At 32.8% G+C, this 24,269-nt stretch overlaps 3 protein-coding genes across 15 annotated transcripts; 1 reads left to right on the forward strand and 2 right to left on the reverse strand.

Annotated features, from left to right (window-relative positions):
• Positions 1-2,311: 2,311 nt before the first annotated feature.
• LOC105258175 (putative thiamine transporter SLC35F3) lies at positions 2,312-14,839 on the forward strand. Of its 12 annotated transcripts, none has more exons than XM_025413184.1 (11): positions 2,312-2,589; positions 2,660-2,756; positions 5,210-5,478; positions 6,636-6,800; positions 6,889-7,239; positions 7,633-7,761; positions 7,851-8,040; positions 8,352-8,441; positions 8,788-8,917; positions 12,106-12,428; positions 13,852-14,839. In XM_025413184.1, the coding sequence occupies exons 2-11, from the start codon at positions 2,702-2,704 to the stop codon at positions 13,902-13,904; spliced, it is 1,755 nt and encodes a 584-aa protein (XP_025268969.1). In that variant the 5' UTR covers positions 2,312-2,589; positions 2,660-2,701; the 3' UTR covers positions 13,905-14,839. The 12 variants fall into 12 exon arrangements, with proteins under 12 accessions (XP_025268969.1, XP_011267589.1, XP_011267591.1 ...); XM_011269287.3 differs by having other exon boundaries at positions 2,312-2,575; XM_011269289.3 differs by lacking the exons at positions 2,312-2,589; positions 12,106-12,428 and adding exons at positions 4,017-4,166; positions 10,483-10,512.
• Positions 14,840-15,533: 694 nt separating this feature from the next.
• Positions 15,534-18,307, reverse strand: LOC105258177 (glutathione S-transferase 1-1). Of its 2 annotated transcripts, none has more exons than XM_025413195.1 (6): positions 18,163-18,307; positions 16,942-17,092; positions 16,798-16,856; positions 16,464-16,605; positions 16,274-16,391; positions 15,534-15,862 (listed from the first exon to the last, which is right to left on the reverse strand). In XM_025413195.1, exons 2-6 carry the CDS (start codon positions 17,074-17,076, stop codon positions 15,627-15,629), a joined length of 690 nt encoding a protein of 229 aa, XP_025268980.1. In that variant the 5' UTR covers positions 17,077-17,092; positions 18,163-18,307; the 3' UTR covers positions 15,534-15,626. The 2 variants fall into 2 exon arrangements, with proteins under 2 accessions (XP_025268980.1, XP_011267593.1); XM_011269291.3 differs by lacking the exon at positions 18,163-18,307 and adding an exon at positions 17,453-17,557.
• A 556-nt stretch (positions 18,308-18,863) lies between these two features.
• Positions 18,864-21,921, reverse strand: LOC105258178 (BTB/POZ domain-containing protein 17). The gene is made up of 4 exons (XM_011269292.3): positions 21,731-21,921; positions 21,282-21,656; positions 21,067-21,207; positions 18,864-20,283 (listed from the first exon to the last, which is right to left on the reverse strand). The coding sequence occupies exons 2-4, from the start codon at positions 21,402-21,404 to the stop codon at positions 19,027-19,029; spliced, it is 1,521 nt and encodes a 506-aa protein (XP_011267594.1). The 5' UTR covers positions 21,405-21,656; positions 21,731-21,921; the 3' UTR covers positions 18,864-19,026.
• Between the last annotated feature and the right edge of the window lie 2,348 nt (positions 21,922-24,269).

The following is a 24,269-nucleotide window of genomic DNA, read 5'->3' on the forward strand; positions in this document are numbered from 1 at the left end:
AGATTGCGTAATAATCTTTAACATTTAAAGATTATATTATATATGTATTGAATATATTTAAAATATGATGTAAAACTTCATTATTTATTAGTTCTAAATATTGTACATCATAAAATATTTTATTATTGTATAAAATTGTATTATTGTAAAATTTAATTTGTGTATAATTTATACAATCTATAATTTTAAGTTAATTTTATTTTATTTTACAATTATTGCGTGTCAAACACAATTGCAATTTTTAAAAATTCAACATAAAGAATCTGAAAAAAATACTTTATATTAAACTTACTTTATATTAATACTTTATAGTAAACGGCAATTATATTTTTTCGAACTAACTCGATTTAATATTTCTGTGTTATTCTACGATAGAACCGCGATTAAATCGCGGATTTCTGTGACCGTTACTGATTATTTAATTTATTAACTTAATTTTTGTCATAGTGGTAAATATATAGATGGGAATAATTCGTTGACAAAATTTTTTGGTATAATCTTTTGATTAAATCATAATTTAATAACACAATTCGTGTATATTTATTGATAAATATCTCTTGCTTTTTTACATTATGAGTATCAATTGTAATGATAAATAATAATTATAAAAATTTAAAATTTTGTGTGTATGAAATTATTGATTTCGTGTCTATAGAATTTTGGGGGATGATTTCTTATTTTACAGATTAATTTTATATATTATTTATTTTTCCGCGCATAAAGAGAGAAAGAGAGAGAGAGAAAGAGAGTGTGTGTGTATTTGTATATTATATTTATTATTGTAAACATTCAACCATCTGTAATTTACCACGCGAACGCATATCACACAATATGTATGACTTTATCTATTTGTATATCTGTATATTTGTACTTATACCTTCTGACAAAAAGAGGAAACAGCGCGAGATTATCGCATACTTCCTACTCAGATGTAGTGACGCTTAAAGCAATAACGAAGTAAGATGAGTGAGACGTATCACTTCGTACGTCGTTTTAGAATTAATTGAATCTTTTATTTCAGAAAAAAAAGATACAGAGAATAAAAAGATATTTTTTCAGCTACTCATCAACGATTTTCTCTTTCTACACCTCGAATCTCTTGCATTCGTAAGGATTGACATTTTCTCCCCTTTGTCCCTTTCGTGAGTCCTTTGCGATATCATGCGACATTAATAAACGGTACCGCATTTTATGAATATGTATAAGAAAAAGCTCTCTTTTTCAAGTCTGTATCACGCAAAATCAAATTGTTGAAACTATAAAAGCCTTAAGCGACTCATGAGGAGACTTGGAACACAATGGGAGCGAAGGGTGAACTTTGCATCAATTACACGATCGATATGCTGTTCGTGTTACTTCGACTTTGAATTATTGTAAATATAAGCGGATACGAGGCTCTTTTTACACATGAGAATGAGAAACTGAAATAATAATATTGTTACATTTAATTTTAAAGGCTGCAATAATATGCCACATATTTATTATTTCATTTAATGATACTTTCAAGACGGCCAGTACTTTCTGTAATTACTATTTCTTTTCTTGATTAAAATCTTTATTTGGATATTATTTAAAGCAATCTTTATTATTGTTTTTATATTATTTTGATAGGAAATTATAAAGGATATAATTAAGTGTTATTTCATTTTATAATACGTTAAAAATTTGAATACTATTTATTACGAACCCCTTATGTAAAGTTTTGATTATTTCGATAAAAGGTTCGTTCAATATTTTTTTAGAATTATAAAAAAGTTATAAAAAATGTTAGTGTTGATTTAATTGATACAAAATATACGAAAATACGTTCTCATCAAAAAACGTGTTTCAAATATATTACAAATGTATATATCTGTCTCTATCTATATATTTTTGATTGTATTTAATGTTTTAACAAAATATTAAATATGAAGTATATATTTTTGATTGTAATTTTTAATGATAAAAGATGAAAATAGTTATTCAGTTTTTGCAAATTTAGCATTTAACTTTTTTCTTTATAAAAATTTTAATTTTTTAAATTTTAAAGGTAACTTTTTTTTTAATAAAATGCAAACACTTTTATTTTAGAGAGTTGCACCATAAAAAATTTCTTCAAAATATTCCTTTTATTTTATTATTCCATTTAATCTTAAATAAAAATATCTGATAGAACTCGGGGAATTTTCAGGAAATTTTTTACAAACTTCGAATATACAGATACCCTATAAATGATGTTTGTTTGACTTGGTATTTGGGGATACTTTTGTATATTGCGTTGTACTCTCCGAGGAGGGTTGTAAATCGGAGCAGCGGGGGTAGTTGCAGGTTGTGCAGGCGCAGACGCGAGTGGTCTGGTGAACGAACGGGTACTTCGCTCAGCAATCAATGGCATAGCAGAGTTGCTCGAGGCACCGTCCCCGGTCACAATTGGTGCGATACCCGTAGAAGCCACCCTTCCTCTCCTGCGCTATCCGCGAAGATCGGATCCCCCGAAATAAGATCGCGTGCGAAATAAACTGGTGATCGATCACGCGTTCCTGACGATGACAGATCGTGCCGTTGATTAATTATCGCGAGCCTTCGCGATAATCAGGTAATCGTTGGATTGTAAGCGAAAGTAGGTGATGCCCTAGAGTGAGCCCGCGATCCCATTATTGTGACATCAATCTCGTGATAGATCATCGAACGAGAGGTCGGATCACCGGGTGGACCATGAACCATGGATACGTCGCAGGTCGAAAACGACGTGACTTCGGAGGAGAGACGTAAGGAAGGTACGCGATCTTAGGGAGAACTTGACTTATCTCGAGCTCGAGATCCGGGAGTGGGCTTCTCGCGCGGTTTCTCTCGGGGAGTTTTATGTTCTATTTGCATATCATTGTTGTCAGTTATCGCGTATAAAATTAATCGGTTTCTTCATGATATCGATTTGATAATAATTGAATTATTTTGTCTTTTACAAGTTAAAAATAGTCGCAGATTTATCAGTTTCGAAGTTTCGTTAAAATCATATATTATATTTTAAAGCTCTTATGCATTCAATCTAATAGCTTCAAAATGAAAATGTCACCTAATTAATTTAACGGTGAAAAATTAAATTAAATTTCAAACTGAGAGATATATGTTAGACCTCGAATTGTCGAAATATAATTTATTCAACAATTCCGAATGTAGATATATTTATATTCACTGAATTGCATGTCCTTATTCGAAATTAGCTCTTTTAATTTGGCTAATTTTACGCTTTTAATTGTAATGATAGAACGCACTTTAAAATTCGCACGCTTAATATCTGTAATTTTCTGTTAATTTAAAGCACTTAATGTCGCTAGCTAACGCAATTTATTTAATGCACGATTTCAGAGTTTGAAACTGTATAATTATTATATCAATTAATTATCATGTATATCTATATATTTATAAAATATATTTATGTATATAAATATATCTCAATTATTTTGAAAAACGCGCATCGTCAAATTTTAAATACATTGAAATTAATCGATCTTAATTACAAGCAATCAAATGTTCATTTAATCAGAGCACAAAACAATTAATATATATTTATTTTCCATCGAAATTACATGTCAGTTTCAATCTCGTTTAAATTCGATTTCGCAGAATATTAATTCATCTTTCGCAAAGCAGTGATTGTTAATCTCTCATCTTAGTGCACATTGTTAATTACTCTTGAATCGTGAGATGCACCTGTTAATAATTATAGTAGAAGAGAATAGAACGCTTGCGAAGGAAAAAATAGTATCCAATAAATAGCATCGCCTTGAAATAGTAGGGCATAGCATGTAGCGAAAAAAAAATGTTTATATGCGTCGTTCGCGAGCACGTCAAGAGATCAACAAGTCGTGCATTCGTAGCGAACTCGTCAAGTTGCACCAGGTGTTCCGCATGTGATGTTCCTTTCGAAGTAGCCGATGTAACGTCTCGTGTGGTGAACGTAATCTTTCTCTTTTCCTTTCTCTCTCTCTCTCTTTCTCTCTCTCTCTCTTTCTCTCTCTAATAAACATGTTTCAAAGAACGCGTTTAAGCCATGGGTAGCGGAGGGGTTGGTGAAGTTCCGACAATATTTCATCCCCGACGATCGCGTACGTCGAATATAACTCTCAGCGATGATCAACAGACTCACGGTCCCTTCATCACTCCTATCCAGGTTGCGCTTCACGCAGGTAAGTTGACAGCGCGCTTTTACATATGATGGATTGCGTCGATACCCTTAGACCGGGTGTTTCCTCTTGATCACAGATATTTTGAGGAGTAGACTAAAAAGGGCGATAACTCGTTAATAACTGCTTATTTATTCAATAAAAATTGGAAAATTTTAATTTTATCTCGATAATTGAATTTTAATTTTAACTCGATATTGGAACTTTTTCATTGGATGCTGTTATAACACATATCATTCTAATTTAAGATGATTATAAACTTATTGCTGACATTATAAAATTATAAAATATAATTATAAAATTATGTATTGACATGTGACGTCAGAAACTATAAATGATTCGTATTCCTAATCAAGTTTTCCAAAGAAACCGATTTATGATTGGAATCTGTGGTTGAAGGGAGACACAATCGGTTTCTGATTCTCGATATAATGGTCATCAATGACTCATTTCAATATCGATTGGAGAACGTAATAGATCTAGAGCCGGTGAATTTGTAGCATCTTGTGTAGCGTATTTATGAGAAACTTAGTTCCCAGAAAGCCTACATTAGCTCTTTATAGTCTTCATAGTCTTAGTAATTAATCACTAATTTCCGATGTATTAGCCTCCTTCCATTATTATACGAAGTGCCTAGTATATTTCGCGTGTAATATTTCAATTTGCTGAAGTTAGTCTGCCTCTATAAATAGTATAAAGATAAGGTGTAAAAATATCGGACATGCTTGCGAAAAATTACGCACATCATCTTAAGCTGTTAAAAGACTATGCCTACAACACATTCATACATGCAGATATATATATACACCTTTCGTACACGGCTTTATTCGGACAGGGACAGGGAGCGAATAAAAATAGATTCGATCTCGTAGCTTCTTTCATTTCCTGGAGCACAAAATCCACGATAATTTATCTATAATTATGGATGATTAATGAAAATACACGCTGAGTATCTGTGTCCAGAGTTCCTTTTGCAAGCGAACAAATTCGGGATGGAAGTATCTCTGCCGAGGGATGAAGGATCAGCTGACATCAATATATTTCAGGATGCGAGCAACAGCAGGGTTGCACCGTCGCCGATGGACGCAACGATTCTGCGTCCAGTTGTCGCACCCTGGAGACCACCGGAAGTGCCGTAGGAAGCGGCGGGGGAGGTGGTAGTGGCGGCGATAGCGGGACCGGAAGTGTGCAAGCACAATCGACAGCTCAAACTCGGTCGTCGATTCACGTAACCCCGACTCCGACCCCGGTTGTTCAACGACCGAGTTCGATTTCAGCATGTTTCGCCTCCTGCTGCGCCGAGAGCGCGAAAAAGGTCGAGTGTAACTTCATCTTGAAATTAAAATTATCGTTCAGAAGTTGCATAGTGCATAGTTGCAGCAGAAGTGTAGATCGAACAATTTAAGACAAAGTTGAGCTGTTGTGTTTAACAGATAGTTATTGAAGATCAAAACATTTAATTTAGAATTATTCTATAGCATTTTGTGTCTCTCGCAGATTAATTATACAATTTAATAAAAAAAAAATACAAGAAGGAGAATATCAATTTATAATTAAAGTTGCAAAAACAATTTTAATGTTTTATAGCTATATCATGTGTTGAGGAAGTTTTATTGCAATCAGAAAGTATTTTAAATATTGTTGTTACTTTTAGTCATTGAAAAAGGATTTGTTCCATCAATTATGATGAAGATATTTATGGTTAAATACAAGATCTATTGCAAATTAAATAAAAATTGAGGATATAGCAATTTAAATTATAAATTATATTTATTTAAAGATTTCAAAATCATTAAATATGAATTTAATGTTAAAAAATTAAATTTAAATATTAAATATTAAATATTAAATTTAAATATTAAATTTAAAATAATAGATATTAAAACTTTTAAAATCTAGATTTTTACAAAAATTTGTACACACACATATTTTGAATTTAATTTTATATAATTGTATATAATGATTTTTTTATATAATTACATAAATTTAAATTCATATATTTTAAATTTTAAATTTTGATATTTGATTCAATAATTTAAAAAAGCTTTAAATAAACATAATTAAAAACTATTTGATAGATTCTCAATGACCTAATCGCAATGATCTTTTGCAAGGTTTTTTTAAATAAATTATTTATATTTAATCACATAAATATTCTATTAACGCAATAAATTTCTTTTAAGAACTGAAAATTTTAATAAATAGATAGTTATATAATTTTGATTGTAATTAAGCTTCTTTAATAGATTCTGCATCATAGTTATAAATATGATAAAGCACATTAAAATAATAATCTTTTCTTTGCAACTTTAATCGCAAATTTCTCAAAAATGACGTGATGAGTCCAGAAATTGAGAAACTAGAATCGCACGCACGTTAGCGTGCATCAAAATACCTGTGAAAACTAACTATTCTTTTTCTTGTGTTCAAAAAAAGTTATTTTTTGTTAAACTATATTACTCTTAATTGCAGATATATTTCGGGGTGTGCGTGACGATATGCGTGACGGCGAGTTGGGTGGGGGCGACTCATTGCATCAAGTATTTGTACTTTCACAAGTCCGAGGAAATCCCGGAGACGTCCGTAAAAACGGAGACGATCGCAAATTCCACCGCGGACGACCTTCATCATCAGCATGTGAGCTTATTTATCTCTCAAAATTTCTCATTTTTCTCTCTTTTACCCTCTTCTCTAACGATGACGTATAATGATTAATTATTTCTAGATCACCCTTCCATACGACGCACCCTTCTTCACGACGTGGTTCTGCACCAATTGGGAAGTCCTGTATTTCCCGGTGTATTTCATCTGTCGGGCTACCAGAACTAAGTGCGCTACCCCTTCCGAAATAATCGTCGAGAGCCTTCGCGGCTTTCGCGATAAGGGCTTCACCGGCGGTCGCTTCTTGCTCAAGTGCAGCCTCTTCTGTTGCCTGTGGGTCATCACGAATTACTTGTATATACTCTCGTTGCGAATACTGTTAGCCACGGACGTAATGGCATTATTCGCGACCAACGTTTCGTGCGTCTATCTACTCTCATGGGTCATTCTTCACGAGCAATTTGTGGGTGTGAGGGTTAGTATTTTTAAAAAAATATCTTTTTTTTTTATTCTCTTTTGATATAGCAGAGAGAAAGAGAGACAGAAAGTGAGTTAAAAATAATTTTGTTAATATAATTTAATTAATTTAGTAGATGATTACATTTACAGTATAAGAAGAAAAAGAAAGATGTGTATTAATTATTAAATATTATAAAAATTATTTTTTATAATATTTTTTATAATATAAAGATATTTTTTGTATATAAAGAATATTAAATTTTCTTGATATAAATAAAGATAAGTTGCAAATTAAAAATTAAAAAATAACATTCTTTTACATCTGATATCATAGAGTACACTCTTCTTGAATTTTCACAACAAAAGACTTTAATTTTAAATTCTTGAACACTTGTTATTATTATTACAGATAGTCGCGGTGATCCTGTGCAATACCGGCATCGCGCTCTTAGCTTACATGGACGGCATAACCGGAAGTCCGACTCTCGGAGGTGTCGTTTTAGCTACAGCAGCGGCAGCTGGCTCTGCCGTTTACAAAGTAAGCGTTGTAATATTTATATTAATACGCAAATCATAATGATATTGAAGATCTTTAATTAAAAAACAAATTTTGTTTCCCCTTTATAGGTTCTCTTTAAGAAAGTAATAGGAGAAACTACGTTCGGCCAAATGTCTCTATTTTTCTCTCTTATCGGTTTATGCAACGCCGCCTTGTTATGGCCGATTTGTCTGGCTCTATATTTTTCCGGGGCGGAAACCATGCACTGGACAAGACTACCGTGGGCAGCGTTACTTTCCGCTAGCATCCTTCATTTAGGTCCGAACTCACATCGAGCTAAACTACTTAATACGGTAGCAATCAAAAGTGCATTATTTATAGAAACAACAGGTTGTTACTTTAATGAACACAAAAACATATATAAATATTATCAAATTATGTTTTATTCCTGTTACTTTATATATTAATAATTTTATTAACATGAACAAAACACGAGGGGAAAAAGATAAAAAATTATTCATTTATTTATATTTTCTGTATTTCTTAGATGGTGCAGTACTTTTGACTGATACCGTATATGTTAAACTCGTATATGCTTGTAATTAATATGCACTTTGATTTATTTACAGTTGCGAATATGCTCGGCAATTTCAGCATCGCCCTCACTTACGACTTGTTCATTACTCTTGGATTAATCACAGCTGTACCTGTGTCCGCTGGTACGTGTAAAACGATCAACTAGTTACTTTAAAGTATCATATTATTCGCGCAAATTAATTAAATAATGAAATTAAATCAATTTAATTAATTCGCGTAAATTAATTAAATAATGAAATTAAATCAATTTAATTAATTCGCGTAAATTAATTAAGTAATTAAATTAAATCAATTTAATTAATCGTGAATTAAAAGAAAAGGAAATGAGTTGTAACACGCTCCATAAATATGACAAAATGATAATTCTCTATTCGCATAAATTACGAAAACAACACCAATAGAGAATTACTTGTTCTTTATTTTTATTCACGTACCATTTTAATAATAATAATTATAAAATTGATGCAGCACTGGACGTTATTTTCTACGGGGCGTACTTTATGGGCATGAAATTGGCAGGCATGATCTTCATAGCGGTCGGTTTCTTCCTCGTCATGTTTCCGGATAATTGGCCCGATTACATAACGAGACTCCTCCGGTACGTTTTCCTAACTTGTATTCCACGTATAATGCGGTTCTGTGGTATGCACTTTTAATTCGGAGTTTTATTATTTTCTCTTTTAGTCTTTAGTTCTTTTAGAGAGTTCTATCCTACTTTTGTCTATCTCTTTTTCTCTTTCCCTCTCTCTCTCTCTCTCTTTCTATACATTTTCTTTACTCTTGCAACGATACGGACTGTCGTTTTTTACTTTGTTTGGCATCAGAATAGAGGCAGCGCGTAGTGTCACTCAAGTAGAGTGCTTGACATATGTATATATGTATATATATACATTTATATCATTTACGCTGCCTTAATTCTTTCGATTTTTTGAGAGCGTACAAAATATATTTTACTAACTTCTACAAGCTTTTGTAAAGTAACGCGTTTTCTAAAAAAGACCTTTACATCCTAATTTTTGCACAACGTATAATTTTAATAAAAAACAAAACACTCTCCCTCTCGCCAAAGAAAAGAGTCGCCTAATGAAACGCGAACCTTAATAAAGCGAACGAGAAGAACGATTAAGAATTCTTTTTAAGATTCACCATTTATGTATATCACTTGCGATATCGTTTTTCGTTTGAGAGATCCTACGACTTTTCGATTTGAACTTGTGTTTTTTGAAGCGCAAATTCTTCGAATTTATTTTGCGTCTCATCAGCCACTTTGCAGCTTTGCAGCCCCATGCCAGACGACATACCAGATTTATCATACGAAATATTTTGTTTCGCTGCATAGATACATCAGCCGTGCGATTTTATGCCGAGCATTGCGGTTTTCTTTCGCATTTAGAGGCAACTCGTGCACACTCGTCACGCTTAACAGAAATTAAAGACCAGCACTGATATTGTTTTGCAGGATGCCCGGAATATGCGACAGGTTTAAAGTATATATTTAAATGAGCATATTTTTTTTTAAATATATAGCGTAGCGCGCACACATATACGAGTGATAATGTAACCGGGACAATTTTCGCTTACATCAGTGATATATTTAGATACAGCGTGAAATATTAATCTACGAGAGCCAAACTACTTTTCGTTTAGTTCTTCTCCTATTTAATATTTTCTAGATTACGTTTCAAGAACAGTGTATCTCCGATGCGTATAAATAATTAATTAAAATAAGTCTCTTGCATTTGCCATTTTTTATATAATTTTGCAAACAGTTAGCACAGGGTTGAAAAGTACAAAAGTATTGTTCATGTATTATTTAAAGATTTAAATTCATCAGGAAACTTAGTTGAAATTGTTAGAATTTACCTGGAAAGTGACACGTAAAATTTTTCAATTTTTTATTACCTATTCGTGCCTTATAATTTATCTAAATATTGATTTTTTTATTCTTGTTTAGGAAATCTCATACAAAAATGATTGCTATTTATGAAACTTGTCCATCAGATTTTTAACATTACTCGATTTTTAGAACTTGAATTGTTTAGATAAAAAGAAACTGAGAAAATAAATGATTAAATTGCTTAAGCTGCTTGTTGTCTGTGAAATCAATGTCGACATTTCATCACTCGCTTCCCAACAATCAGGATCCATTATATGCTGTTACAGAAACGTAGTCCTCATGAGTCACAGTGCAAGGTAAGAAAATACATTTCATACGTCTTGCTCTGGTCCTACCGAAAATTCATCCTCTCTTTCAATAATGAAACGCTGTTCATTCATAAATATAATAAAATTGTGGCAAAATAAGCTTCTCGAATAATCACATATAAGAAATAATTTGATTCAAAAATTGAAATATTTGGGGAGATCACACTTAATATACGACACTTTAAAATATTTAAATTTATAGATATATATTATAATATTTCTTTTAAATAATTAACACATATAAACTGGCAAGAAGATTGTTTTCGAATTACAAAATCGTAATTTTTCACTGTATTATATCGGATAAATAATAAAGTGTATAAATTAATAATTAATTTATTTTCCGATGAATTTTCCGTAAAAGAGCAAGCGGTATAAGTGTCAGTAGGCGCATGATTTATAACATTCTTTCGATTTTCTCCATTTTGCATGCACACGTGTGAGCTTGGCTTACTTTTCATTGGCTTGCTTTTCTCTTTTCTAACGCAAAACGCATGCCTCTTCTTCACACTTTTTTTCCTCCCAATTTTTCATTCTTTCATTTGCTTCTTCTGATCATTCTTTTATTTTTGCATTCAATGTTTCTGTATGCCAGCAACCATTCTTATTCATCCGAAATCTTTATTTAAAATTGGATCGATGATGAAACACGTGCTAGATTCATGATTTAATTCCGTCATTGTCTTCTCGAAAATTTCAAGAGATTGCTTGCCTTTGACGGTCATAAAGCATCTTGGAACGGTATATTTATTTTTCGCTCAACTCATACATAATTTAGTCATGGTTTTTTGTCTGTTCTCCCCAGTGCTCCGCCTGATTAATTAGTAGTCCGGTCGTCATAGAAATTCTGCGACATTTATCGTAAATTTGTAATTAAATTAAAATTAATGACATAATTTTCCCGTGTTTAATTTGCAATAGAAATTCCTTCAAGTCTATCGTAGACTTCATATATTTTACTACGAATATCTTATAAATTATAATCGATGCAATACATTTCTTTTAAAGACTAAAAGTTGGAACAAAACATAATTAATTTTGATTGCAACAAGACTTTATCAACACATTATATATCATATATAAACTATAATATAATCAAACAAATTAATTAGATTTTTCTTACAATTTTAATAGCAAATTTTTCAAAATTGTAACATGATGTAACAAATTAAAATCATCTATGCTATAAAGAGCTAAAAATTGATTTTTTTTTTACTTTGTTTCGTTGAATTGTGCATTCATACCGCTAGCATCTAACTCGATTATACAATCAATGACTTGGTGAGATATTTAATGACAAATCGCGGAATTTCTACGACGGGAAGTCCTCCACCTCGACCTGCCCCGAAATTTAACGTGAGCACGAGGAACGTAGCTCTTGAGTAAGAGACGGTATCGCTGATGAACGCGCGATCAGTTTCTCCCAATTACACTAAAAAAAAAAACAGACCAACGAGACGCACCGCTCTACGAGACATACCGTCGAGAGGAGCCACCCCCAACAGGTGTCTACCCCCGCGATAAGGAGATAATCCAGAGATCGATTGATGAGAGTGTCGGACTTGATGTATATATATGCAGTACCACGGGGGGCGGCCAACGGCCCAGCGGCAGGACTTTCCTTAGGGGTCCCGCGGCGTCTCTTCAGCAACGTCAGCAACGTCTGAGGAGCTACGGCGTAATCGCCGCTCATGGGGACGGCCAGACGCTGCTACCAATGAATAACAACAACAACAACAGCAACAACAACACTGACAGCAGTCAGGCCGCTCATCGTCACGTTAACAACTCCCAACAGTACAGCTCCGAAATCCAATTACGCCGAGTCCCTCCTTCCACCTCGACCTCCACCACCACCATCGTCAGCAACAGCTACTCTCACGATCCTCGTAATCAGCAGCAAGGTATGAGAACTATCAGGCTGGTGGCGAAGCCACGCGCGACGCGGTAAGAGAGACATCAGGTAGGAATCAGGTGCGGGAAGATCAAGGTCGGATCGAGCGCGCAATAGTTGGCTGGCGATTGAGTAGCGTCTTGTTGTTCTGTGTCGCTCGAGATATGTCTAAGGAAAGTAATTGAGCAGGGATTTGCTAGAGCAAGTGGCATTTGAAGCTGCTGAATATTTAGTTGCGTAATGCCGTTATCTTGCTCGGATTGTCTCTAAGCTAGATGGCTGAGTGATTAATGCAATGTAGCGTAAAAGCCGAACGTTGATAGCGAATGTATACAGGGTATATTCTACGTCACCACTTTCTCTTTTATTAATGTACATTTTTCATAACTTCTCGTTTTTTTTTTTTTAAATAAGAAGGTGGTAAATTAAAATTCTATTGAAGCGGAATTTAATTAAAATTAAAGCTTTTTTCACATCTTGTCGTTTGTAACTTGGATATTTTTAATAAGAGGCAATTTAATTGATCAAGAAGGAGTGCCAATAATTGTGAGATATCCTGTATATGAAAGCACGAGAAGGAATGTCTTCGTAAAACTTCAAATCTTTCTCTCCCCTTTCTCTTCGCATCTACTTGTTCGTAGTGATTCATTTAGTTATTCTGTCTCGTGTGAATGTTTCCAAGTAAATTTTCTTTTGATTGTATACATCGTCCGTGTGTGCCACGCAAATTTTCGGAATGAAGCATTGCGACATGTGTCATGCTGTTCGGCGAGTCGAGTTATTGTTGTAATTCAGCTCGTTAATTGTGTACCTTGCAAAACGGACGGTCGATCCCATGTGAATTCATTATATTAATGAAGAATTTTTCGCCATATTAAATAAATTGTGCAAAGATAACTACACATTTTCACTTGTAATAATGGGATATCCGTGACTGTTTGCGATAGATATAAATTTGATATTTTCGCGTGAAGATTTTTGGTGACAATTACATAAATATATAAAAATTAAAACAAAATTTTAATACATTAAGATATAATTTAAATTTAAATTTATGCACGTAAAAAACGTCATGCATTCCAATTCCGAGTTTGATGCAATAATAAATTAAATTTATAATCTTTCCTTAATTGTTGAAGTTGCCACATTAAATAAAATGCAATAAATAATTAATCTAAATCTGATAACTCTTGTGAAATACAATAATATATTTATTTTTACGTAAATAAGAATAAAAATAAAAGAGAACAATTATGAGAATAATTCTCTCTTCACTATTGTATGTATTTTCACGATTAGTAAAGGAAATAAAGAAAATCTGAAAGTTTCCACGCGAGACTTTTTCGAAAGAGAATCGCGTTTTGCATGCAGATTGAGATTCCTAGTTAGACTACTGTTCGAATCAACACGAATAACATAGTTTTCTCTTGCAGGTGGAGCAGGAGACACAGACATGGCTTGTCAGATGGATCGTCGCGCGACGTGATCGATTATCGAACCGGTTATATAAAATCGCATCTACGCTCGCCATCAGGTAGAGTTCGGTGACTAAACTCAGCGAAAATGGAAGCAATAATTATAGGATTATGGCAGCGATATGTAGATTCCTTTGGCAGCGGCTCAATAGCCAAAGTTATCGTTCAACTTTAAACAAATATTCGACCAGCAAATAAATTTACTAGTACCTTCTGAGTCTCTTTAGGGTCTCCTTAATGCTCCGATGCATCAACATCAGTCATTTTCGACGGTAATTAACTCCTCAGCTCTCTTTAATTTTAGCTCTAAAAAGCGAGAAATAATCAAATCAATTAAACTAGGATTAAGTGGGAAACAAATGTCGATAGAAAATCTATTGTAAGACAAGTACTTTCTAATAAAATTCTTCTAGGTTTATCCCGTAAAAAACGAAAGACAGAATTCAATCAATTACGATAATAAAAAATAGAACAAAATTGAGAATACCAGTTTTGCCAAAAATAGAAATGACTTATAACTGCTAATCGCTATCGAGATGGGTTCAATTTTCCACGCGATAGGATTGTCAAGAACAAACCGTCAGAGAACTCGAGATTTATCGACTTCAGTTCATTAAAAAAATCATAAAGAACATAGAGAAGTGTAATACTTTGAATAAAATTTTTTTTTGACAATTTCACGCTATAGACGTATTTTGGTGAAAATTAGAAACAGATACGTAAAGACAATCAGAATTAGTGTATTATCTCCGATAAATATCATTTTTCCGTCTGTAAAAAACATTGTTGATCCGAATAAGGGTATCGTGCGTAGCAAAAGTATTCATATTGAGAATTAACGCGTACGTTTTATTATAAAACGCACTTACAATGGCTCAGAATAAAATCTTAAATTACGGAGTTAGCGTAATATATTACAGGGTTGATATAGTTTTATCTCTATAATTTTAACTCGAGTAATAAATTTTAAATCTACTCTACCATAGTGTTCCAGTGAACGATGGTATCGATATTTGTGATTGTAATCTATAAAAAGAGAAATATATTAATACGCAAACAAGATTCTTGGGGAGAAGCGGAGCTCAATTTACAATATATATCGTTCTCTCATATATTATCTTAAATTTTACTTGAATAAAGTTGACATAGTGAAATTTAATGATTATTAAGGTTCGTGATGAATTTTTTTTGAAACATCTATGTTTACGATGAAACTTTAAAAGTTTCATCGAGACTCAAAGATCTATGATATACGTACGTAAACTTAAATCAATTAAATCTTAAATACTAATCATGAAACTCTCTATTTTTATAATATCGCATAAGAGAATTTTCACAAAATTATTTCACTGATGATTAATCATCAGTATTATGTCATTATCATTTGTGTATTATGTACCCGATTTAATCGGTTTTTTACATGATTATGATATCTATAAGTTTCGTGGTAAGTTTTAATATTTAATATTATTTAAATGTCGACGTTTCATTTGTACATACGCTGTCAATTACACAAAACAATTAATACACGACGGTTATAATCGCAGTAATTATAACATTTATCATAAAGTATGTTGCGATAAATTCTAGTTTAATGTTGATATCATGGAAGCATTATATATCGATAATAAATCTCAATATCAAAATATCACTTATTTTATTGTCATCATTTTCTTCATATCACATGTAAAGAAACTGTGAATCTTAATCCCGCGAGAAGATTTATTAATTCTTCACGCGTTCTTGCGCACCGGATGTATCGGGTGATCCACGGAAGAAACGGGCGGATTTTTCTCAAAGTAACTGATCTCACGCATTCCATCAGCCGCGATTTCCCAAAGATCAGGGTGTTTCTGTTTGAAATTTTCATACCATTTCACCACATAAGGCCACGAGTCCAACTGGAAGTCGATGGCTTCCAGACACATCGTGGCAGTTACCAGCGGAAAATCGGCGATTGTTAAGTTATCTTATAAACAAACACAAAAGAAATATATTAATTTTTCTCGACGCCATAATAAATGTATCAAAGAAGAAATAAGAAAAAAAGTATAATAATATATGCATTTTCTATTCGTATTGTGAATGTGCCTTTTTTATTTAATTATTAAAAATATATCATGAGATCTCTCTCTCTCTCTCTCTTTCTCGCTTTAAATAAAAAATAACTAAAATTAAATAATTACTATGATTACGATTTTCGCAAACATCTCATGTCATTGTTGCGTGAATATAATTATGAACAACTGCAAATACGGTGTCAGCTGTTTCACTGCATTGTCATAGTCTTCTCAAGCTTAAATCTAACTCTGAGTGTGTTGTTTGTCTAAAAGAAACTTACTGACAGCATTTTAGCGAGCTAATACATATATATACTCACTTCCTGCCGCGTACGTGGAATTTTCGCGTTGCAAGTATGTGTTAAAAATATCCAGCGCCATTTTCGTTTTCTTCAAACCTAATGGCGTGCGTTGATAATCGTAGTATATCGGTGCCATCTGCGACATATGATTGCGAATAAGCATTCTTGATGAGAAAATGCGAGGAATTTTGATTCATTATGCACTTACAACATATTCGGAAATATTGCGATAATAAAGCGCCAAATTGAAGCACAGACGATGATTGACGATTGCGCGCAATTTTGGCTCCTTTGGATACAGTTTACCACTTGAATCATATTGATCGGCTAGATATTGCAAAATAGCATTGCTGCAAAACGTTATGAATTATGCAAAAGTCGGAGAACGTTATATAAATAATCGATAATATGCGTCTCTCTTTATTTTATCCGTGAATGACATCTGCATAAATTACGTTTGCGAAAAACAGTTTAAAAATAACAGATATTCTTCTGAGACGTTTTTAATATCGGGAAGAAATAGATTTTGTATAAATGTTTACCTTTCGCCCATTATTAGATCATCATCAATTAGAGTAGGTATCTCTTTTTGTGGATTCAGCTGGAAGAATCGATGCAGTTTTAATGTTTTTTTCTGCGTTATTTATTACAGATTTTTTTTAACAATTATTTTTTCAACACTTTACCTCTTCGTATTCGTTAGTCAAATGTTCGCTTTTCCCAAAATCTACGTTGATCAACTCGTACTCGATATCCAAAGCCTTCAACAGTTGCTGACAAGCGAGAGACGGTGGACCGTCCGAAACGGAATATAATTTCATTTTGTATTTGGAAGATCTATAAATTATACAGATGTACAATGTTATTAAATATATCAACACAGTGAATATAAATTAACAAATTACGAATAAAAATTAATTCGATATTCAAAGATTATAATTCTAAAATTAAATGTTCAGAGACATTTATGGAGATAAAAATTTATTCGGCAATTTTCTTTTCATGAAAAATAAAATTAATTCACATTTTATAAAAGATTTTCTAAAATTGTTTTAAAGGAAATATTATATTATGTAATGTATCAAGAGAGATTATAGTTTTTAAATGTGTTCTTGTATATTCGAGTGATTAAAATTTGCTGACACATAAATATAAACAAATTATATTATTTAATAATTCAATAATAATGCTACTTACGTTATTTAACAGAGCACAAAACAATATGCGTGACAACTGCGACTGAAGTGAAAAAGATACTGACAAGATACCAAGATATCAATATCAAGCCTTTCACTACTTATGCAAGGTCACAACGCGTATAAAGTGACCTATTTTTCATAAATTCTGCTAATGCATGCATGTATTTTATTACAAATACTCGATAAATATAATCTCTTCTATCATTTCATGTCACATTGAAATTATTCATTATTTACTTTTTATAAATATATTTTAAAAAAATGTATCTTTAATATTGAACTTATATGTAATAATTCTATATCATATATATATAATTCATATTTTGATAAAATAAATAAATATATCGTTACAAAGAAATGATATTTATATATAACAGAATATATATGTGTGTGTGTGTGTGTGTGTGTGTGTGTGTGTGTGTGGGAATAAAATATTGCCGTATAATGCATTTAAGAATAAAGATTACATGTTTATTTAATTTCAAGTCTTATTGTTAGTCTCGCTTTGGATATAATATTAAGTTAACAAACAAAATCCTCGCAAGAACACATAATATCGGTGATAAAATTTGATGAATACGAGAGATTCATTCGATGAAGCAATGTCAATTTTCATGTCACAATAACTCATCGCGAATCTTTCGTACTCATCATGTACAAAGATATAAAAAGTAAAAGGAAAATAAAATAAGAAATCCTAAAACTTACAGATGTATTTCGTATCTCCAAAATGCGATATAAATAATAACAATAATAAAATAGCATTTACAACTGCATTTAAAACTAGACGCACTTAGGCATCTTAGGAAATTCTCTTTCTCTTTCTTCGTTTTTTTAACGAGATATGAAATATCTGCAAGTTCTGTACTAGAGACAAGAGACACTTTTTATCTCAAGCGAGATAAGAGATATCTCCTATCATTAGAAATGTCACTGATCATAATTCTTTTAGACATATTATTGGCGATTTCGTTACAAAAAATTTAACATCGGTTCGCGAGTTAGAACTTAATATACACAAGTCTATATTAACACGTATCTATTTTCATAAAGTGCGCTCGCATTCTGCACTGTCGCATATTTTGCACACAATAACCACATAAAATGATGTTCGTATCTCAGCTATATACAGTACACACTCTCATATCTTACAGACATTAGACAAAATCGTAGGAGTTTATATGTAAAGAATCACATTCAACAGTATGGCAGCAGGGGCTACTAAATTTTTCTGCTGAAGTATATCGCATTTGATATATCCTTAATGTAATATACTTCATTAAGATATTATTTTTATTATCATGTAAACGTTTCCGTAAAATCGGATTGATATTTAAAATTTTGAAAATAATACATAGAGGAAACAATTGTGTGTGTACTACATTTTAACTTTGTCTATATTCGTTTTACATTGGAAAAATATTTGTGCATAATAGAAAAAAAAAAGAAATAATTACATAAGATATAGAAACATAAAATTCATAATATCTTTTCTCTTTTTATAAAAAAACTATATATAAACATTTTTCTCGCTATGATTTTCTACTTTGATGTAATGTAATATCATAAACGCTAATTGGCTGGCGATATAACAATATGTAATTTGAGCATGTCTTTGTTGGGACCCACTAAGAAAGGAGACACCACGTTCTCTGATACCGAGCCCTGTTGCGGATTGAGCTCCTCGAATGGCAGGAGATCGTCCAGATTCAGGACGCGATCCTTTCTACTGAATCTATGAATGATCTCGGTGACTCTCGCGATATGTTCGACCCCGTCTTGCAATCCGTAAATCAAAACTCCGATCTTGACGCGCATGTGACTGTTCATCGGGGGCTCTTTGCACGTCAACGACAATCTTACCGATCGCTTGACGTGCTCGGGCATCTCTACCGTGCCTTGCCATACTATGAGGAAAAACTTCTTGAACCATACACCCTTAGGGTAGATGTCTACCACCCATTCGCAAGTTTTATCGCCGGCGTATTCCGCTAAATTGGAGTGACTGGAAAACACAAGTGTCCTCGTGTGATATGATGGTAGTCCGTGAAAGTTTTCTATGGTCAGTAGCGAGCTGCATGTGTCGACGGTATACAATCTCGGTTCGAACAACAAAGCGCCGTCCTCCTCGCTAAGACTCACTTCTCTTACTCTGTCCGTTTGACCCGAATGAAAGGACATGCCGATCGACATACGTTCCACGAAGAATTCCTTATACTTTTTTGTCAACGGCGACAGTAATAGGTCTGCCAATTGTCGCGGGGACATCATCGGGAATCTAACGGGCGACATGACTGCTATCACCAGTTGATGCAACGTCGCCTCCAGCTCGTCCGGCGACAACTGCGCTCTCAATCGATCTGCCTGATGATCCAACCAAAATTCTAGGCACTTGTAGAGCGTCATCTCATCCTTTATGACTAAACTGCTTTGGTGCAACAACGATACTAGGATATCTAAGTCAAAATTTGCAAAGTCCGCAGTCTTGGCCACGAGCCCCAAGTTCCACTTGATGAAGTTTTGGCACGCTTGGCTAATGTCGTGATGACCACAGTTCAATGTGTATTGCAGCCACGATACCAAAGTGCCGTGTATGGCAGCAAGCGCAATATGATTTCGCATGTAGTCAAGGCACAACAATATCAAATCTTTAACATTGTACTTATCGGCTAGAGATAATATTGGTAGAACAACACCATAATTTATTCTTATTTGACCAGTGTAAAAGTAGCGCAAAAATTCGCTGAATATTGGCGCGCATTGAGGCGTTTCTTGAAGGGTTACCCTGCTTTCTTGAGATTCACTCCATTGTGGACTCATCAGCATCACCTAAATATAAATTAATATCGAGTATTACAAGTTCAACATTATATATAAATAAATCTTAAATATATATATATAAATATATAAATATATTTATATATATATTTAAGATATATATATTTTATATATATATATATATATATATATATATATATATATATTTATATACAGGGTGTTTCATTTTAATCCGACCACCTAAATTTCTCGGAACCTAAGCAAGATAGAGAAAAATGTTTTAGACAAAAGTTGTATGATTTCAAGGGGGACATAAGATGGTGTCATTAGTTTGATCTTGAAGAGCCATCTGAAGGAGCCAATTGATTCTTCTCATTATTTTGTACATAAAAGTATTAAGGTAAAATAATCGAAAAATGAATATTTTACAAGATATTTTACGGTTTATGTAAAATTAAAAAATGATTTCAAGCCTCATAACTTGGAAAGTACTTAATGAAAACTAACTTAATTATAGTGTTTTGGAAAGCTCCTGAGATGAGCTACAAGAATATGCAAAAGCATATAGGGTGTCCCATTTAAAAAGTTGGAGCTGACCTTCGCGTGTCCTTCAGGTGGCTCTTCAAGATCAAACTAATGACACTATCTTATGTCCCCTTGAAACCATACAACTTTTGTCTAAAACATTTTTCTCTATCTTGCTTAGATTCCGAGAAATTTAGGTGGTCGGATTAAAATGAAACACCCTGTATATATTTATATTTATATAAATATATATATATATAAATATATTTATATATTATTATATACATAAATATATATAAATATACTAACTTGGAAAACATCACTAGAAGCACAGAGTATAAGTCGGTGTGCTGGATATTCTACTCCATCCACAACAAGACAGATATCATTCATAAGACGTTCCGCATACAGCGTTGCTATCTTTAACAAAACTGTACGCGAATTGTCTACCTGCAATCAATTAAATTAATAAAGATCGCATAACGATAGCATTTAGGTTTCATGTAATACTTGATATACAGAACCTCTATAGAATCTGAGCTTTCAGATTGCGCGACTGTGCTCTGACTGCTGTTAACTGTTTCCGATTTCTTGCTGGGATCCATCCTTGAAGAACGTGTCATCCACCCAATAGTAGTCCGCAACATCTGTACATGTTTCCTCGACGTATTTACAACTTAATCGTCGCTTTCCATTATAAACAATGAAATTTCAATGAGGAACACGAGCTATTTCCACAGACTTTTGCAACGTCATCTCGAATTTGCATATGTTTGGGCAATCTCGTTAAATATGATCGACGAATTCAATTGAGTCCAAGATTCAGAGAATTTGCAATTTTTATCATAATAAAGGCCTAATTTCGATCTCTGAGGCGATGTCTTCTTGTTGCCAACAACCTTGAATAAGTAGTGTTTTTTTTTTATTGAAACATCGTTTATATCCCACAAATATTACAGTAAAATCGACCGACCTTCGTGCAAATTATTCTCGGGTAATTTCGAAAAATCCTCCTCAAATTCTCGTTACACAGGCATAAACATGTAGTGGCAACTCCCGTGTCGACTGGATATCGGTGCAAACGAATGGAGGTCCAACACCGGCGTCCTCGACGTTAATCAGTGTCAAAGAGCAGAGAGAAGCCTAAGAGCGGTTATGCCGATGCCCCCGATTTAGGTGAAACGCGTATTTGAAGCGCCTCTATGTCCACAAAACATGGACGTTGAACTACGTCGCCAAGTCCATGAAACTTCTCAAAGGGTAACATGCTATGTCCACGATTAACGGTTCTGTTCCGTGCTATGTGCACGAAGTGAATGCTAAAATATGAATGCAAGACAAGTAAATTATATATACATCTTTAATATAAATAAGTTTTGTAGTCTCTCTTTTTCTCTCCCAATTTATACATATTTAAGCTGAAATTTATACTGAAAATAGCTATATACAATATACATATAGAAATTTCATTATATGATTATAATATTTGAAAATAAGATATTTTTTATTTTTTATTAGGTTATTAATAAATATATTTAATTTATATATATAAAAAGAGGGAGAGAGAAAATTTAATATTATTTTTAATGTAGAACGTACACTATAAGAAATAAAGTATTGAAATAAAAGTTAAAGTGTGATGCATATATTAACAATATCGTTTAAAAAAGATTTAAATTATAAATATTTTAAATTATAAATATTATTTTTATATCTAATAAAGTATTAAGAATCAAAATATTATGCTGGTATAAAAATTATAAATAGATAAATAAATTAGAAATATATAAATAGTGTTGACTATATTAGAATGGGACATATGAATTTTTTATATTTTATATAAAGGAAAAAACATTTAAAATATCTATATTTAACATTTATATTTTTCTATATTTTCAACATTTATATTTTTCAAATCTTAATTATAAAAACATTAGAAGAATCAGTGATTAATTTAACAAATTCCATACATATATTAATAATTAAATTTTTAAATAATTAAAAAAATGATCGATAAATATCAAAGATCAATTTAATACTAATTAAGAAGGTTTATTTAGAAATATGGTTAAAAATCTTTTTATCTTTTATCCCACAGCGTCCCAGGCATTTTGTTTTTTTGTAAATAAAAATATATAAATATGAATATATAACATATATATTGCGCGAACGTTGAGCGCAGCAATGGCCATGCGCAGAAACGAATGCGCAGTGGTTCGGCCGCCATGTTGGCGCGTGACTGCTACGTCATACGCGTCATACGTGACTCGGAGTCATACGCAGTTACACGGATCGTCGAACATCCGCATTTTTCGCGTCTTTTAACCGTTTTTAAACGAATATCGCGAGTGAACGAGCGTCGAAAGTGTCCAAGGATGATCGCGCGACTTTCATAGTGTGTCGATGGAAACGAGCGACAGCGATTTTTGACGATATTCAGTGATGGCGTCATCGCGAAGATGGAGCGAAGTTGCGTCGCGTTATTCACGCCCTTGATGATGATTATCGGATGCGAGTGAATATCGGGAGTGCCGAATAAAGTGTCGCGCGTTCGCGTTGATGATATCGTGTGAGTTAGTGTGCATCAAGATCGGAATGGGACGTCCCGAGGCGAGCGAATGGAGCAGCCTGTGGAACAGCCGGTGAACGGTGAGTAGATTTGATTTATCATATTTGCGTGACAATTCGTGCTCAGTCGACGCTTATACAGCATCGCGATGTCCTGAATTACGTTCGGACAAATCGGCGCCGCATCATAATTCGATGCGATGTCGTATAATTCAAATAAAGTCGATCGCGTGAAGATGGTTAGGCTAGAAGCGATTTCAAATTTATTTTGTATACCCGCGCGCAGTGCTGCACAGCATCTTTTATATATCTCATAGGGCTGCCAACTGTTAAACGATAAATTTTTCCGATCTAACCTAACCTAATCTAACCTAAGCTCTCAGTGTCTTTGGATGTCGAATGTAAACACAAGCGTATGCTGCCTGGATTTTATCATGCTTTCAAAAATAATATTTAATTATTTCATTAGTGTATTACATTTTATTACGTAGTATATTAATCGTATTAAATGTGCGACGTACAGTTTTACACATTTTAATGAGGAGCATATAATATAATTGGTTAGGTTAGATTAAATTAAAAGAAGCTGCTGTGATTCATTTAACGCAATAGGATTAATTTGATGAATGTGCAGCTATTGAAGTTACATGATATTTGTGGACACATTTTTAAAGTAATCATGAGTGTCTTATCTCGATTACATGAAATTAAAATATAAAATATTTATGTATTCCACATTAACGTTATTCATTACAAGTACTATATTATTTTTCTTATATCTCAATTGTATTCAATCATTTATTTCATCGATGAAGCTTTTCATATATCGCAAACAATATGATACTGTGTATGGAATTTTAATAAGTATTACATGGCACAAAAATAATTTGTTCTTAAGTATTGTGCGCAATTCTCAAAAATAAATTAAATTAAATTATTTTCAG

This window comes from Camponotus floridanus, unplaced genomic scaffold (assembly GCF_003227725.1).
Source record: "Camponotus floridanus strain SB8 unplaced genomic scaffold, Cflo_v7.5 scaffold62, whole genome shotgun sequence".
Classification (NCBI taxonomy): domain Eukaryota; kingdom Metazoa; phylum Arthropoda; class Insecta; order Hymenoptera; family Formicidae; genus Camponotus; species Camponotus floridanus.